This window comes from Thermobia domestica, chromosome 10 (genome assembly GCF_964235325.1).
Source record: "Thermobia domestica chromosome 10, izTheDome1.hap1.1, whole genome shotgun sequence".
NCBI lineage: Eukaryota > Metazoa > Arthropoda > Insecta > Zygentoma > Lepismatidae > Thermobia > Thermobia domestica.
The window spans coordinates 15,372,436-15,390,848 of NC_137463.1; the positions used below are offsets into that span (position 1 = coordinate 15,372,436).

The 18,413-nt window shown below is 35.8% G+C and overlaps 2 protein-coding genes across 2 annotated transcripts in view; one reads left to right on the plus strand and one right to left on the minus strand.

Annotated features, from left to right (window-relative positions):
* Nucleotides 1–460, minus strand: part of Prps (phosphoribosyl pyrophosphate synthetase) — a 93,752-nt gene extending 93,292 nt beyond the window's left edge. Inside the window, exon 1 of the mRNA XM_081727746.1 lies at nt 336–460. Coding sequence (XP_081583872.1) covers nt 336–372 — 37 coding nt within the window. The 5' untranslated portion in view covers nt 373–460. The remainder of the gene's footprint in view (nt 1–335) is intronic.
* Ubc4 (ubiquitin conjugating enzyme 4) overlaps nt 1–18,413 on the plus strand; it is a 36,336-nt gene that overhangs the window by 5,677 nt on the left and 12,246 nt on the right. Inside the window, exons 2-4 of the mRNA XM_081727752.1 lie at nt 6,846–6,998; nt 10,144–10,226; nt 16,880–17,043. Coding sequence (XP_081583878.1) covers nt 6,846–6,998; nt 10,144–10,226; nt 16,880–17,043 — 400 coding nt within the window. The remainder of the gene's footprint in view (nt 1–6,845; nt 6,999–10,143; nt 10,227–16,879; nt 17,044–18,413) is intronic.

The window sequence follows — 18,413 nt, forward strand, 5'->3', positions numbered from 1 at the left end:
TCTCAATTGCGAAATTTTGTGTGCTCCTAAATTCTTATGTATCAAATGAGGTCTAGCGAAGCAAGGAAAAAGGATTGATGACAATGTACACTGCTTTGATTACATATCAAGAGGGCCTGTATTTTGTTGTAGCTGACTAGTGAAGGTGAAGGGGAAATAAAAAAAAATATAATCAAGGTGACCGTATGTATACCCGAAAGGATAGATGAAATGCCAATCGAAGTCTAGTACACGAGCCTCGCATTATTGATTTTAGATAAATACAAATAAAGTATTTCATTATGTGTTAGTAACAATTTTTAAAAGAAAAATCAATTAAATATTAAACGACTTACAGTTCTTCTCTTTGGCGTGATCGAGATTACCATTCATTCCATAGATTTCCTATTCTGTCATTGGATTCTCTTATGTTCCCATGGGAGAGGAAAGGACTATTTATTGTAATTTAAGCTTATTTTTTTATATATTGGAGAGCTTACATGTAAAAAAAAGAGTGTCGAAATATTGTTCAAGAATGTTAGTGTGTGGCGATCGAAAAATCAAAGTTCACAGATAAGAGGATAGCGTGTTGCTATGTCACTAGAAATAAAAAAGAAGGGGGAGGGGGAAGAGGAGTTTAATTGCATTTAATTTGGAACTGATTCAAATGAACGGCTTTTGACGTCAGAATTCAGTCCTTGAATCTGATATATTCAGATTGATAACAGAAAATTGAGTCCGTTCCCATTTCCATATTTGTAGCTTATGGTTTGTGTAGTATATTATGTTCGTTTTGTATTTCAACACTTCATACGTAAATTATGAAATTTATCATTAAATAAGTAGTATCTCAAATGAGAAGTAAACTGCTAATCCTTTTCAGTGGTAAAAATAAGAAATACTTAATGACTGATACGATATATGTAAGTAATTAAGAAATAAAATTATACTCACTAAAGCACCCAAATGGTTACTACAGACGAAGCTACGTTTCAATGACCCATTGTCTTCTTATTCGTTCGTGTATTTTCAACAAAAACATAAAAAAAAGTGCTCTTTGTAGAAATTGTGTGTTGTGACTAGTTTTCGTCATTATAGAGACAGTTTTCATAATCCTTGAATCAGCGCTTTCAATTTCTTGTCGAATAGCCCTTTCTCTATTCGGTTTTTCTTTCTTTCTTTTTTTTTTCTTTCTTTCTATCTTCAGGAACACTCACAGCGCATCACACCGTTAATAACTCACTCACTCACTCTATGGCCTATGGAACCTGGAGGTTCAATGCTGCATTCAGAAAAGCTCTCCATTGACTTCTGTCCTTAGCCAACTGGATTCAGTTTCTACTTAGTATTCCTATCTCTGCGAGATCCATCTTAATATTGTCGTCCCACTTGCACCTAGGTCTTTCTGATGGTCGTTTTCCGTTTGGTCTTCCAGTTAAGACTTTGAAAGCGTTCCTACCTTCTTCCATCCTGACTACATGACCTGCCCACCTGAGTCTCCTAGATTTGATGACCCTAACAGTGTTTGGTAAACCGTATAAATTATGTAGTTCCTCGTTATGAAGTTTTCGCCATTCCTCATTCCCGATCCTCTTGGGTCCGAATATTCGTCTCAGGATCTTGTTCTCAAATGCTTTCAGTCTACATTCTTCTCTCATGAGTGGAGATGCAAAAAAGCCGGCTTTTTTGAATCGATGGTTTTTTTTTTTTCACATAAAAAGCCGGCTTTTTTGGGAAAAAAACGAGAATTTTGGAAATTTTGGCTTTTTTCATTTTCATGATTTTTCTATCTAAATAGTTTTCTTATAGTATATTCTATGGTTAGATAAGAATTCCATGATCTAAATGCCATATTTAGCTCTGTAATTCACCATCAAGATGGATGGAGCACATGTTTTACGAATTAAAGCTAACATGAAGAATGTAGTATTTGAGGGCAATTTTACAGGCTATTTAACTTTATTTTAACTTTTGAGTTATCGACATTTTTTCCTTCTCTAGATCATTTTAGTTTGTCATCCGTGTTTCATTTCTAAGAGCTTAGTACTCTAGCTTCTAGCACAAAAGTTAAACTTACGTTTTTCTATAGCCTATATCCGTCAAAGCATACGTTTTTCAATATGTCCGTCAAACTGTACTTCCACATCTCTGTTATTCTGTAGTTGTGCAATGATTTATCAATAATTTTCCGGATACAACTTTGAATACCAATTTATACAAATAATCAGTAGCGGATTTAGAAAAGTACTTTGGGAAGGTTTCTCTGATTGTTTCGTTTTCTAAAAAGTCCTAATTTTATTTGGGAGGTGCTTGAAGTTTAGGAATAATCTTCCAGATACAACCTTGAAGATCATTTTATTCTGAGAATCAGTGGCGAATTTAGAAAAGTATTTTGGGAGGGGTTTTTCTTACTAATGTTTAGTTTTTCTAAACATTTGTAATTTTTATTTGACGAGAACTTAAAGTTTATGAGTAAAGGCATAACTAATAGATATTTCGTTCGTTTTAGACATTCCGCAACTTTGGGGAACAGGCTTCAGTCCGAAAGACCGACCCCCTAACCTTCGCAAAACCGTCACTGCTGGTAATTAGTAATAATAACGATTTAAAAAAACAATAAGAAAGAAAATCGGCCAACTTCTACACTCCTAGTCGGCCAGTACACGCACTATTTCTACATTCACAGATGGAATGAAGAAAAGCTTTGTCAGAATGATCGAATGCGGGGTTGAATCCCGGACTTCCCGATAGAAGCGCAAAAGCTAACCACTCAGTCATGTTTGTTGTGCAGTTGTATTTAGTTTAAATATATTTCGTAGTCCTTTTTTTTTTTTTTTTGTAAGGGGGGCGGGAGTTCCGTAATGATATGTTGAATCCCTCTTGTTAAAAATTCAGAAAAGTTGAGAATTGGGTAAACCGTGATGGTGGTTATATAAAACTTAACTGTAGAATTTCAAGAATATACAGAAGCAAAAGTTCTAGATGTGCAGCCTTTAAGTGTATCATATAAATCTAAGTATTTCTCTTATATTTTATTTTAATTTTATTTTGTTTCAAAAAGAGGGTTTGGAATATTTTGAAATAAAAATACTACATACAATTTTGCTAGTTATTTGTATATTTTTTTAAAAGAAGTTTTTACTTTTAGGGTTGGCTCGTTTGTACATACCAGCTGTTTTTTTTTTTTTTTTTTTTTTTTTTTTTTTTTTTTTAATAACTGGTTTAAACCAAAAAAATAAAAAGAACAAAAATGCGAATCGTGTGAACTTCATGGTGACGTTTCCACATGTCAAACCATCTGCATTAGTCTTATTTCCTTTTCACCTCTTAATCAAGGTGTCCCATGTTCAATTCTCGGTCGAACCACAACCCTTCTTTCATGTGTAGCGGTTCGGATGTCACTTTAAGCGAAAGTCTTCTCCTTGATAACCTCGGTATTACGTAAGGATGTTAAGCCTAAACATACGAAGCGAAACCAAATTGAATATTTCTGCATGCCTGTTGTTTTATAAAGAAGCCAAGGTTGCTTAAATATATTAATAAAAATTGGCAAAATTTATCGATTGCCTACGTAGCTTCCAACATTAGCTTGGATTGGACTTTCAATGATATCTACATACTAAATTTGTAATTTAATACCTCAGTTTTAGCGTACTGATTATCATACGTTGACCTTTAAATTTTACATGGAAAGCAATAACAGGATTTTCCCGTTATTTTTTACATTTAAAATAGTGACGGGATTTTCCCGATGGCTAGTGCGGGAGTTTCTCAATTTAAGAAATTTACTGACAGGGACTTCTTTAAGCTTATGGGACCTCTTCCAGCATAAACTCGTTGTTGCATAATAACACCAAGGCGAAGCAAACTTATTTCTGTCAATATGTAATATAAATACATAAAGCAAAATATCTAAACCCAAAAAAAACCTGATTTAAACCCCCCCAAAAAAAACTGGTTTAAACTCCCCCCAAAAAACGGGTTTTTGGCATTTTCAAAAACAACCATGGTTCTTGCCAACTCTGCTTGCTTTTGTATATAGGGTGTTATTTTTTTTTTATTATATACATTGGTTAATCCTTTGGAATTCATAATGTAAAAATGTTGAAGTAAAATTGTTTGAAATATCTTTTCGAAATTCATGGTTTATTTTCGAGGTTTTATATTATTATCGGCACCAACCACTAATTAAATGACTTTTTGTGTTATAGAGAAGCGAAACAAAGTCTGCTTTATCAATTCAAAGCAGAATTTTGAAAAAAGCCCAAAATTTCCCAAGCAAAAAAGCGAAGCAGAAAAAACCGAGTTTTTTTCCAAAAAAGCCGGTTTTTTCCGAGACCTTGCATCTCTACTCATGAGTATCGTTTTATATATTTTTAATTTTCAAATTCCTCGACAGAATTCGCGACAAGAGATTTTACACTGAATAATAACACGAATTCCCTGCTTTAGTCGACATTTAATTTCTTCGTAAATATTGTGTTAATAAGTATTGGTGTTATTTAATCCCTTCACGTCCACGTGACACATTTATTCCATGTCTAAGCTACAGAGATTACCTGAATGAGATTGAAGAGCCATTCCAGGTCAAATCAACACAATTTGAGAAGAAAATTTACCTTACCACTTCATATTGTCATGAAAGTTTGTACAGGGATGCTATTCATATACTAAGGAAAATACCTAATTTCAACTTTATATATCGACCGGTATTCAAGATAGGGCTATGTAAAGTTTGGGAAAATATGCCCAAAATAGCATGTTCATTGTATTTTGAAACTGGAATTGCAGATCTCCTAATTGAGCTAGCGAGCTGGTTGAGGTGTCATTTTACAGCATTTTTCACGCGCTTTCATGTGGTATAGAACATCATATAGGCTAATACAAATTTTTATTTCCAAAATCAAAATCAGATTTTTTTAAAAATTTCGAAATTAATTCCATGAATAGATAGTATTGTTGTAAAGCACCTGGCAAAATATGAATTTGGGATGATTGAAAAAAAAAAATAAAACTAACTATAGTTTTCATTAATACCCTGTACCTAGCTGAAAAATAAACGAATGCTTTTTTTAAATTGTGGGAATAAATATGAGCACTAACATGAAGAGTACAGTAATGGGTCTAAAACATATCATACCGACTTGTAATCTGCTGGCTATACTTATTACCTCATACTTTAAAAATCAACTTAAAGCGAGTCTAGAGGGCATCTATGTGCCAAATTTCATTAAAATCTGAGATGGTGAGGTTAAGTCACTGGGTTGAATTGATATGGAATTACCCTGGATAGGAATGAATATAAATACAAACTGTTGTATAATAGGTTTGAAAATCATCTTCTGGTTGTGTGGAATTTTTACCAAATATTTATGGATTTATGAAGTATATACAGAACACTACTATTACCACACACACACATTAGAACTGCCAACATTATTCAGAGGAATAAAAAGGTGAAAAAAAATCATAGATATAAAAGTTACGAGAATTAAGAGATTCTATCAGCATCTTCCCTGCTGCAAAGAGAACTTTCCGAATGACCTCTCCTTTTTCATAATAGGTCAGCCCTATCTTCAGTTTAGCCCAGTGGTAGAGCGTTCACCTCTGGTGCATGGGGTCCTTGGTTCGATCCTAGCTCGCGTCAAGTGAGCTTTTGTGGTGGACAAACACCATGTGCATGGGTTTTCTCGGGGTTCTCTCGTTTCCTTCCACTTTCTTACACCATTTCATTCATTTCTTATCACCGTCTCTTTTAGCGTAGCCGGCATAAGCATGGGACGTAAAACTAAAAGACTTCATCTCTATCTTGATTTTAGGAGGGGGGAGGATTGTCGTCAGCGTTGAACCCGAGATTTTCAGCGTACCGTGCCGATGCGTGAAGCACTACGATATCCAGCCCTTCCCGAGAACAGTCACACACTCAGTCACTCTTAAAGTCATTTGTGTGTAAAATATCGGTTGTTCCTTCCTTTCGATAATATAGTGATAATACAACCACCAGAAGTGTTGTAAATGTGGACACAGAATTGTCCAAGCACGACAGGAAAGAACATCTACTTCCAAGAATGATAGTGTGTGTGCCTGTTCTGAGGAGGACTGGGTAGTGTAGTGGTTAACGCATCGGCTCGGTACGCCGAAGATTTCGAGTTCGAGTCCCGGTCAGGTCATGCAGTTTTTCACTCTGTAACTTAAATGATTTTTATCTACGAATTTTTTATATAACACGGGAAAACCTAGAAATCTTTTGGGGAAAACACGTCCATCCACTAAGAGTTAACTGTACGGCATGCATTTTTCCAAACAGGAATGAAAAATACCTATTGTTTTTTGAGGATTGATTTTTTTTTTAGGGGGGTAATGTGTTTTTTGAGGAGTGAGGTCTACTTTTTCTCTCAGAAGAGTTTCAAACCTTAACAATGCTGCCAGTTTAGTGGGTTTTAGACATCACCGAATAAAACTTCAGAAAACACTGAAACTATATGAGAAAATCACAAATATTCGAGATACAAGGTAAAACTATTCTTACTTGTAATGTTAATTTTATGCCCTGTAATGTTTGTGCAGTTCTCTGGAGCACAATGTCTTTTGAGCTCCAATAATGAAATATTGTTGATCAAAGGATAGTATCTGTATGTAGATACATAATATTGTCAGTCAGATATGATATATTTTTTTAAGTGCAGATATTTATCTACTTATTTCTTAAGAAATAAACTTTAATGTTGTTTAATAATATTAACATATTTATTGAAGAATAGATAAATTGTTTTGATGCCAGTATTATTAAATTGTGATATTGAATATAAATGTGTGTTTACAATTTTTCTCTGTGTATTGTTTAAAACTTTTAAGTTTCTTTTCAGGTGGCAAAGTGTGCTATAAAAGTAGAATTAGTAAATGATAGTTATACTGAACTGAAAGGTGAAATTGCGGGTCCTCCCGACACGCCATATGAAGGAGGAGTGTTTACTTTGGAAATTAAGGTTCCAGAAACATATCCATTTAATCCTCCTAAGGTTAGTATTAGTATCCAGCGAAAGGGAGAAGCTAGTATCTAGTGGAATATACGTGTGCACTAAGAAATGTAAAGTGTTCTTAGTTTATCTTATATAGATAGATAGATAGATATAGGTATACCTAGCCTAGCCATAAATACTGTGGAGCATACATGGTCTGACAACAGTTCGCACCAATCATATTTCAAAATATCTGCCGTAGGACGCTCACAACTCGGAATCTGGAAGGCCACTCGTCTATGGCAGCACGCACTGTCTCCAGAAGAATTGACGCCACTGCAGCCAGTAAAGAGCGCTTCAAATTGGCAGCCGTGGGATGACGCTTCTTGCAGGCAATATCCTCAAGCACTGTCCACAGCTTGTAATCCAGTGGGTTAAGGTCAGGGCTGTTAGAGGGTCAGTTCTCAATGGATAGAAGTCAGGCACATTGTTCACCAGCCCTCCTGGGTTGATTTTGCCTTGTGAGCAGGGGCCGTCGTGCTGGAAAGTTCATGTTGGTGTTCTGAAAAGGGTGATGGTCAAGTTCTTCGCTATAGGCTCCAGCATAGTGATTTGGTACACACGGGCACTAGTTTTCACTCATTTCTCACAAAAATGAAGATGAGTGGCAGTCCCACCAAACCATGATGGACGCGGGATGATGGGCTCTCTGGATTTTCGGAACTTTGTCCCTGGCTTCCTGAGCTGATGACGCATAGACCTTATTTTGACGATTGAAACACTCTTCAATAGTGAACGACTTCTCATCGATGAACAGAATATGTCTGTGCTGATGTTGCGCATACCGCTGGAGCAGGCGTTTACTTTTACGCTTCCTTTGCTCCATCAGACGTGGCGTCAGAAGGTGTTCATCTCACGGGCCATTACTGTCTGCTTCTCCATGGGATTTCTCCTCACGCACATCGCCTTTCACAGCTTCTGGAGTCCTTGCACTTCGTGATCGGCCAGCTCTCAGGCGATTCTGAACAGACCCAGTACTAAGGAACCGCTGGATGATGAGGTACACAAACATGCGAGTTAAAAATTTCACTCGCTGGTTTTCAAACTTTGTGTAGCACTATTACTGTTTACCCTATTTTCGTAGTCATCCCATTCCATCCTCCCTATGCAGGTTACGTGTATCCTTGTCTACAGCAGCTCTCTCAATGCATAATAGCACTTTCCACCTCCAGGTACGCTCTTTCTACTCACAACAAATAGCGATGCAGCCTCTGGTACTGTTGTAATAGTATTTATGGCTAGACTAGGTATATATATATATATATATATATATATATATAGAGAGAGAGAGAGAGAGAGAGAGAGAGAGAAAGAGTATGATTTTCCAAACATCGAAAATTTTGAATGGGCACCTTGCAACAACAATGTTGATTTTAGTAACGCTAGTAATAATTAGAAATAAATTTGAATGAAATTCGTGCTTATTGCAGATTCGTAGCAGCATACGATGAATTAGGTTGTATAATTATATCTGGTAGAAGTGTGTATCCGTTTTTGTTCATAGAATATTGCAGTATAGTATATGGCACGGCTTAACCATCCTTTTTCGTCTGGAGAAGGTTGCAATATCAATAATGGGAAGTTTCTAGAACACATGTCCCCCTTTATAAAAGTAATGAAATATTGATTACATACCTTGTTTTGGTTCCTTATTTTGTCCTTTTCTTCCAGTTTTTGGACTCTTTTATTATTACCGAAACTAAGAACTCTAACTTCAATCTTTGAACAGTTCGCTACTATGTTTGTTTACTTAACCACACTAGTCATATGTAGGCCTATTGATTTATCCATGAAGTAATAATAATGTTTTAATTACTGGCAATTTTAGATGAATGAAGTTTTTAATTATTTCTTCGATTTTAAATGCATACATGTTATTTTAGTTTGCTTTTTATTTTATTCGAAATTCCATTCAGTTTCGTTCGTATTCGGAGTCGATGTTGAATTGTTCGTTGGCGGTAGACGTGATATGTAATTGTATTGTGTGAATCTATCGAAGTATTTATATATTGCAGTATATTGCTTTACACCTCGTGTGTTTTGTGTACATTTTGTAGTTTCTTTCAATGTTCTGTTTTTTGATTCTGTGTTTGTATGTGTGTGTGGGTTTTATGGGTTTACAAAATTTTTGTGGCATACAGTGTGGTGTTCTTTGAAATTCATTTGTTCGCAATGGGTAGGCTATATTGTTTTGTATTGTTTGATGTTATTTTTGTTCCTGGTTACTTTTGTCTTTGAGGCCAAGTTGGGTGAAGTACGACAAAATAAGTTAATTGAAATTATTAATTAACCAAAATTCCACTTGCATTGAAGGACTTCTTCTAATAATGTATATTCTAAAGTAGTATATATCTGGGGTGTGTGGAGGCTCTGCCCCCACTATTATTTTATAATGTAAATTATTATTGTAAGAAATTCTTTTGTGCAAGTGGTATTTTGGTTATTAATAGTTTGAAATAGTTTACTTTGTCGTAATTCACCTAACTTGGGGTGTGGGTTGTGATCTGGAAGGGGACCTGTTCTAGAACCTTGCGTCAATAATTGAAATTGTTCCGAAGACTTTAAAAATGTGAGGACCGCGGTGGCTCAGTGGTAGAGCATTCACCTCTGGTGCTTGGGCTCCTGGGTTCGATCCCAGTCCCCGCCAAGTGAACTTTGTGGTGGACAAACACCGTGTGCGTGGGTTTCGTCGGGGTTCTCCCATTTCCTCCTACTTTCTTCATTCCACCATTTTCATTCATTACTCATAATCATCGTCTCCTTTAGCCTAACCGGCATAACCGCGGGACGTAAAACTCAAAGATTTCACTTCATTTTTTCAAAAATTCGAACATTGAAGGGTGGTTGTTTCTATCATTTCATCTAGTATTGATTGGGAAAATCTTTTATAACTGAATAAATTGGTAAAATGCTAATTTTTCTGAACCAGTCATGCAAGTAATATGTCTCGTCGTGGTGATTTCAGCTGAAACGTACCTAGAGTAGTAATTTGTAGTATTACTTCATTGTTTTGAGCATTTTTCTATAGGTTTTGAAATGAGCTACATATCTAAAATTGTCTATTATCAAATTCTTAAAAAAGGTTTACATATATATTCATGGATTGATCAAGAATATATAATAAATGTTCTTTTTGTGTTGACAGGTTCGATTTATCACAAAAATCTGGCATCCGAATATTTCTTCGGTGACAGGAGCAATATGTTTAGATATTCTGAAGGATCAGTGGTAAGTATAGTACGTTTCAAGAAAATTACTCAGCATCTGGAATTTGAAATAGTACGCGTGATGTAAAAATACTTACAAATAGAATACATAGATCATATTTTTTAAAAAAAAGAGAAGTGCAAAGTACTTTGTAATCTAAGCAGCTTGGAAAGTAATCTTATCAATATACATAAATAATACTCTGTATTGCTCCTCTAAATTTTTTACGTTTTTTTATATTATTTATTTTTTTCTTTTTAATATATTGAATGTAGAGTTTTCGTTGACAATTGTCAGGATTGACAAGACTTAAGAAAGGAACGATATTTGACAGAGATAGGGTACAAATGCTAGTAAATAATGGCTGCATCCTTTCTTTTATGAGTGTAAACATTCAATTTCCATATCCCCATCAAGCTAAGGATTTCGTCTCCTTTAAATGTAATTGTAGAAGCTCAACTTCAAAAGTTTGTGTAGTGAGGCCATGGACATGCATGTCAAGAAATCAAAATACGTGTGTGGAAAAATAAACTAAACAACTGAATTTGTTTTAATGTATAAAGTAATTCTATAGCTTCATGTGCAGTATCTCAAGTGCCTATATCGCCTCTTGGTTTACCTGTCGTAGGATAAGTATGTATTCTATCTTAAAAGTCTTACCTGAAAGCGTACAATGGAGTTGACAGTGATTGCTCTCTCTTCCTAATTGCCCATGCAATGCCTCAAACCTTCAGAGAAAATGATGGCTTACGCCTATTAATCCCGACCGACTCCAAGAGCTACCTCGTGGCTAAGCGATTAGCGTACGCGCCTTTAGCGTGGGATACCCGGTTCGATTCCCGGAGGGCGCTCATGTGGTTCGGATTCCACGTTAATCAGTAGGTTCACGTCTCATATAGCCTCGCTGCTCAAAGGGACGCTAAATTAAAACCAGCTCAACTCAACCGACCGACCCCAGTCTCCTATACACAGGGTTCCCACCAGGGTTGGCTGATTTAAACCTTGGTTTAAACCAGCTGGTTTAAAAAAAAAACTGGTTTAACCCTCCTCCCCCCCAAAAAAAAATAAAAAGTTTGTAAAAGTGTAAGTGTTCGTAAAATCTTGATGAACACACATTTGTGGGTTATCATGTGTCACTCTCGTATATTATTCGTATTATATTCAGACCTAAATTTCCCATTCATTACTGAAAGAGATTATACTACAAAAACAACTTTTTTATATAAGTTTATGAATGTTTGTTTTGTGATTTTTTTTTTTTTTTTTAGATTATTATTATTGTTCTGCAATTGCAATCAAAGAAAAATTCTAAATATTGTTTCGTTTTAATAATGTTTACTATTGATAAAATACATAGAAATACCGTCCTTTTGGGGGGGGGGTCATACAAACCCCACGAGAGACATTTACTGAAATCAGAAGTATCTTTGGTATCTATTTATGTATAAATGGGCTAAAGTGGACTCAAATAATTCTTAACTTTATTCACTTTTCTTACTGATATGCAAATTAAGTCGTTGTATTTCTTTTAACTTGGACTAATAAAAATCGTAGTGAACTAACTTGGACTTAAGTAGTTCTTCTGTACTCTGCAGTATTTTGAAATTGTCCATATGTAGGTCTAATTCTGTATAATGTTTTCACTTGTGCAACTGTGTCCTTCTCAAACGACTCTTGACAATTAGGCAATTAAGTTAAAAGTATGTAATGATCAGTACAACATATCAGGAGTCCTTCGTGAGTAAGTTAGCAGACGTATCGCATTTGTGGCTAATTAGTTCCGGTTTCGAGTTCAAATAGAGGACAATTTGTTTCTGATGTAAGTCGAGAAACTGTTTGAACTACACTTTAATTTTATGTGACCCCTTCCATCATAACCCGGTTGTTGCATATTAACACCAAGGTGAAACAAACTTATTTCTGTCCATATGTGACATAATTCCTTAGAGCAAATTATTTAAACCAAAAAACCTGGTTTATACCCCAAAAAGCAGGTTTAAACCAATTTTTTTCTCTCCAATTTGAATAAAAACCATGGTTTTAGCCAACCCTGGTTCCCACATTCTGAAAAATCAGGGAATGTCAGGGAAATGAAAACATTTCAGGAAAAGTTAGGGAAATCATGGAAAAATGTCATGGAAAGTCAGGGAATGTATATGTGCAAGACAATTCATGAAGTGTAAATTATGTTTCTCCCAAATTGTCATAGCAGAGTATAAACCATTTTAAAGGAAATTCCAGAGTCTTGAGCTATTTGTTTGTTTCCTCAGAACTTCTATCTCTGTTAAGGAATCTAATGAGTTGTGTCAAACAAAGCATTATGAAACTTGCTGACAATGCAGTGCTTCTTGCTTTGGGTTTGACTACAAATGAAAATTTACTAGAAATAGAAAAATGTACATTGGTTTTAAGACAGAAAAACTAGTGAAAGCATCAGAGAAATTCTCAAGGCTTTCAGGTTTGACTGTCGAAATTTTTTGCTGACCACAATCAAGATGATTGTGGAAAGGAACCCTCTGAAGTACAAACTAGTACGTACTTTGTCAGCTTTGGACCCCAGACTACAAAAGAATAATCCAGAACTTGCTCCTACAAACTCTGCGTGATCATAACAGAATATCAGGCAAAGCAAAGTGTCAATTTATGTCTTTCTGTACTGAAATCCAGGAGTCTCTTGTAGTTGACTTAAGAGAATGCGAAGAGAAGATACAGCATCAGGTTAGGTGACTTCTTTGCAAAGGTATTGGCCAAGGAACCAGAATATTCCGATTTGTGGCATATTGTGAAAATATGTTAATATCCCACGGCAATGCCTCAGTGGAGAGCGGGTTCTCTGTCAATAGGACATTTATTGTAGAAAGCCAAATCTAAGATTCTGTGTAGTACAGAAGCAGGTGCATGATGCAATTATGTAGTATGTAGGTGTGGAATCTGTTCCTATTGATCGAAGAATGCTTCTCTCAGTTCGTTCAGCTCGGAGACGCTATGATCAATACTTTAAACAGAAACGAATCTATAGTGCAGAGGAAAGTAAAATCAAAGGTGAAAGAAGAAAACTTAGTTCTAAAGTTAAGAAATTAGAAGAAGGAAGAAACAAGTAAAATAATGTTACAAACAAGAACAAGACGCTTTCGTAGAACAAATTCAAGAACTGAAAGCAAAACAAAATCTGTTTAAAAAAGTAACTGTGAGGATTAGTATGTCTCAGAGTTGGTATATTCGGACTCAGGGAGAGTTGGCAATATATTCTTGATTGCTTTCATTGTTTTTTCAAGCAAAAAAAAAAAAAAAAAATGTTGCAATATCAAAGTATGTGTTACTGTATCATACATATATTATTATATACTCACGGCTATGGGGATGAAGAAGGCCGTTAAAAAAAGTGTATGATAGAACTTACCCCATATCTTCCCATTTATATTCAAGAATTTATGTCAGGGAAATCGATCTTAACTTTTTTGTGGGCACCCTGTATACAGGTCCTTATGTCCCTGAGTGTTTACTAGTAACACCTACTGGTAGAAGGAACCTTCCTAGCTAGTGGGAATCTACCAGCATCTGCAATGTTGCTCACCTCCTACTTGCAGTCCAGAGCATAAGATACCGAATCCCACAGCTTGGTATAGCCCTACCCGAAACCGAGATCCCCGGAAGTATCAGAGTCGTGATGATTCCCTATCTTACCTACCTCATAATGTTTGTTCTGTGCCGAGATGCCATTTCTGTACCATCTCTGGGACCTAATTCTTACCCATTGGAAGTCAGCCGAAGCGTCTCACAATGCTGAACAAGCCAGATAGCCTCAAGATTACGTGCTGAAGTATCATAAACACATTAGGTACCAAGTACCTCTTATCCATGTTAAATAATCCACTAATACATGTACGTCACCATTTAAAATAAAAATGTAAACCCTTCTTTCTCGGTAGAAGCGACAGTCTCAATCTTTACATACTTTTAATTATGACAGAGGTATTCCGTACATTATAAAAGCCTATGACTGATATAGACTCTGATAAGCAGATATGGTCATTTGGGAGGCTGAGCTTTCCCTCGGTAGGTGTCACACCCCGAGAATAAGATTCTTCAAAACACCAAAAACATTTATAATGATGATGAGGTGTCAGGGGTTATCGACTAAGAAGAACTTGGGAATGTCAATATACCGCCAACGTCCGTTGTTTCACAGTGGTTCTGATTGAAAGACTCCTCCATCTATCTACCCTCCCATATTGACACACACGTTTCTTTTAACTGAAAATCATAAAAGTAATAAGAGAAATGTACTTACTAATAAATGAGACCAATAACAGACTTTCAAACAGAAATTTAAAACGGACTAGAAAATTGTTAAGATTTTGTGATAATTCAAAAGCCACATTCATTAAAAAATAAATAAATTAACACCAATTGTTTCATGAAAAATACTTATGCAATAGGAGAAATCATCATTATAATTGAAACATATACGTAGAAATTATTATGCTAAAAGACTACAATGTGTAACATTAATGTTGATTGTATAAAACCAAACATTAAAATTAAAGACATCTTAGCAAGAACTTACCGTCGGCTTCTTCGCTGTTAGCAAGTGACTTTTCATTCATTTCTTCCTTTAAAAAATAAATAAATAAATAAATAAATCGCTGTAGAATGGGTGATTTTCTATTTAAAAAAAACACTTTGACAAGGTGGTGTTTAATTTGCACTTCTGATGTAGTACGGTATTTATTTTAGTTGCTGGGCAACAATTTTTACTGTATTGTTAAAAGAGAGACAGTACGAAAGGTGTTACAAAATACAGGATCTGCCTACAGAACAAATTCGTGAAACTATAGGTCACAGTTTCACAACCCCTACTCCGCCCAATAAGATCGCAATGTTTTGTCCCAACATTCATGGCGGAAACGAGGATAGTCAGTCAGACGTACCGATGCTCGGTTGTTTTTAGGCTTCATTAAGTTAATAGATACATATGGGCAGATCCTCTATTTTATAATATCCTTGCATAGTACTGCCATAAGTTCTTGCTTCGAGCTGGAATGTAAAAAAATACAAGGCTAAAGGAATGAAATATAACATTTATTCATCGGAGTACAGCAACGTAAAAACCACTAAAATTATTCAAAATGACCACCATTATTGTTACTACAAAGTAGCAAACAACCAGACGACGTGTCTTCGAAATCACTCCATTTGAAGGGAAAATCGCTTCATAGTTTGAGCGAAGGATTGTGGTAGAGATTGCACATTGGAGTGACGTTTAGCACATGCTATAAATGATAGTCCAGCGGATAAAGATTTGGGCTCCTATTGACCAGTTCGCACATCTGGTGAACTCTGAGATATTGTTCGTGAGCTACTCATGTGTTGATTTGGCCCTCTGTGTGAAAGAATAATCCTATTAAGAAACTCAATGTTTTTTTTTTTTTTCTTAGAGAGTTGTTACGAGGTTGACTACATCGTATAAGACATCTTGTTGATATCCTTTGCTGATGTTTTTATCTCTTGTTTACAAAAGTAGACACCTGTAAGTTAAATAACTTACTCTCTACCACACCATCACTGAAACCTACTGATGTTGCCTTCGAATCCTCTGAACATCTTCAGAAACTTGTGTAGTACATAAGGAGTGAAAAAAATGCACGATTGGACTGGGATTCGAATCCGGGATCTTCGGCCTACCGTGCCGACTACCCGGCTTCGACAATGCGTTACTCTTAAGACTGTTTAGGGAGTAGACTAAATTCACTCACTCCTGAGTTATAGATCCCGGGTTCGCGTTTCACTCCGGTCGTTCCTTTTCTCTCTCTCTCTCTCTCTCTCTCTATTTTTCTCTCACTCTCGCTCTCTCTGATCGATTGTTTCCTTCATTTATCAATATAAAACTTCTTTAGAGTTTCGCACATAGTTTTGGCAGGTGTAGGATTCCTGTATTGAGAATATCTTTTTTGTCTGTGAACAGAATCTGAAAACGGTTGTACGCAGCGTATTGGACCAACAATGCCTTTATTCTTTTCTGTTTTCTTTCCTTGTGAGCCTAGAAGCTGGAATTAGACGCTGTCGTGTTCTACAGTGATAGGCGCGCATTTCAGGATCACCATGAGATATGACATTGTTTTGGAGGATATTTTCATCTTTGGCCATATATATATATATATATATATATATATATATATATATATATATATATATATATAATATTTTATTTTACATAGGATCTCGAGAAATTCCATACAAGCGATAATGATTTTGTTTTCGTTTGTTCTCCATCTTATTTTATAAATAAGTATATAAGAAAAATCCTTCAGAAATAAATTTGCAGTCAATCAATAGTAGCTTGAAATTTGACACACTTTAACTAAGTATAAAAGTAAGGTCACATCATCATTATGTATTTATTTACGTTTTTGAACTACAGCAAAATGGCACAAATTTGTGTACACGTCGTATTTTCATAATCAAGCGTCGTGTAAAGGTTGAAAATCAAGGTTGCGAAGTTGAATTATAGAAATTTCAGAACACACAGAATAAGTTACAGCAATTTGGCACCTAATACTAATACTACTAAGGATATAATTGTGGGATTTTTTTTCTATTACAGAAGCATTAATATACAAACACAGATATGTTTTTAACTTCTGAGTGATGCATGTGTATTTTCTTTTAATCAGGGCAGCAGCCATGACCCTCAGGACAGTCCTGCTCTCCTTACAAGCTCTTCTTGCCGCCGCAGAACCAGATGATCCTCAGGATGCTGTAGTAGCGAAACAGTTTAAAGAAAATTACGATATGTTCAAGCAAACGGCTCGGCATTGGACATTTGTTTATGCAGGAGGTAATGTAAGATGGAGTACATATTAAGCGTTCCCGGTAATAAGGGAGAACTCAACAAACGTTATACGAGTAATGTACAATTACATTTGAAATGTTCGGGTAGTAATAGCAAACTGCTCTGTAGCAACCATATAGTTTGTGGAATTCGTTCCTTTTTCGTTAGAAAATACAATTTCAGAATAAATTGATGATTAATTTGACCATTCCGTTTTAGAACATAAGCCTTTGTTGGGTTAGCCGTTATTATCTGAAAGGCTACGTATGTTTTTCATTATACTATAAGATGGGTTTTATGGAAGTCGTATATTCAGCGAGAGCGACTACCACGGTTTCCTTTGCCTTGTAGTTGAGTGATTAATACACGTACCTCTAGTGCGCATTGTCCACGTCTTAACTTCTGGTTGAAGACGCGTTTTCTATTGCTGACCCAACATAATGAGACAATTGGAGAGCCACTTGCATCTCGAGATCAGTGGAAGAGCGTTCACCTCTGGTGCATGGAGTCCTTGGTTCGATCCCAGCTCGCGCCAAGTGAGCTCTGTGGTAGTTAAACACCGTGTGCGCGGGTTTTCTCGAGGCTCTCCCGTTTCCTTTCATTTTCTTGATTCCACAATTTCATTCATTTTTTAATCAGCGCCGTGTCCTTTAGCCTAGTCGACATAATCGTGGGACGTAAAAGGCTAAGATTTCATTTTTGAATCACGAGATGTCGAACTCTGATATGGAAACATAGAAATAATGGCGTTTCAAGCGAATGTGCTAACCAGTCATCGCTCACCTGATGGTCTGCTATCAAGCCAGTTGTATCCGTTTACAGATCAAGGAGATTAATTATATGTATAGATGTATATGTGGGTCTTGCTTGTTCCACAAATTTCTCATCAAATTAATTCACTGATAAAGCATTCACATATAGTGCGAAGGATCGTTAAGTGTGATGCCAGGTCATGTAAGCTGAAAATTGTCTCTGTCCCGAGATCGTCCAGTTTCTCTCAACTTCTGCATTATCTTTCATCATCATTCAATTGCGTTTCTGTTTCTTTAGCATAAAGAACATAAGCATAGAACGTTAAACTGAAGATTTACTGTTTTACCTAAGATTGAAAACAGCATCAACAAATTACTAGCTATATATTAAAATACTAGGTTTATGGGTTTGTGCTCAAGAAAAGTTTATATGTTTGTGGCTAATCATGTCGACAGTGAGTTTTCACTGATCGTTTGCAAATTTTGTGTAAATTGTTCAGCTCTAATTGAATACTTAAAAACCGTAATTTCTTTATTACATTTTTATGTGTACACTGGAAATATTGCAATTTTTAAAAAGTCAAGCACAATATCCTACGAGTTATACATCCCAACACCACACAT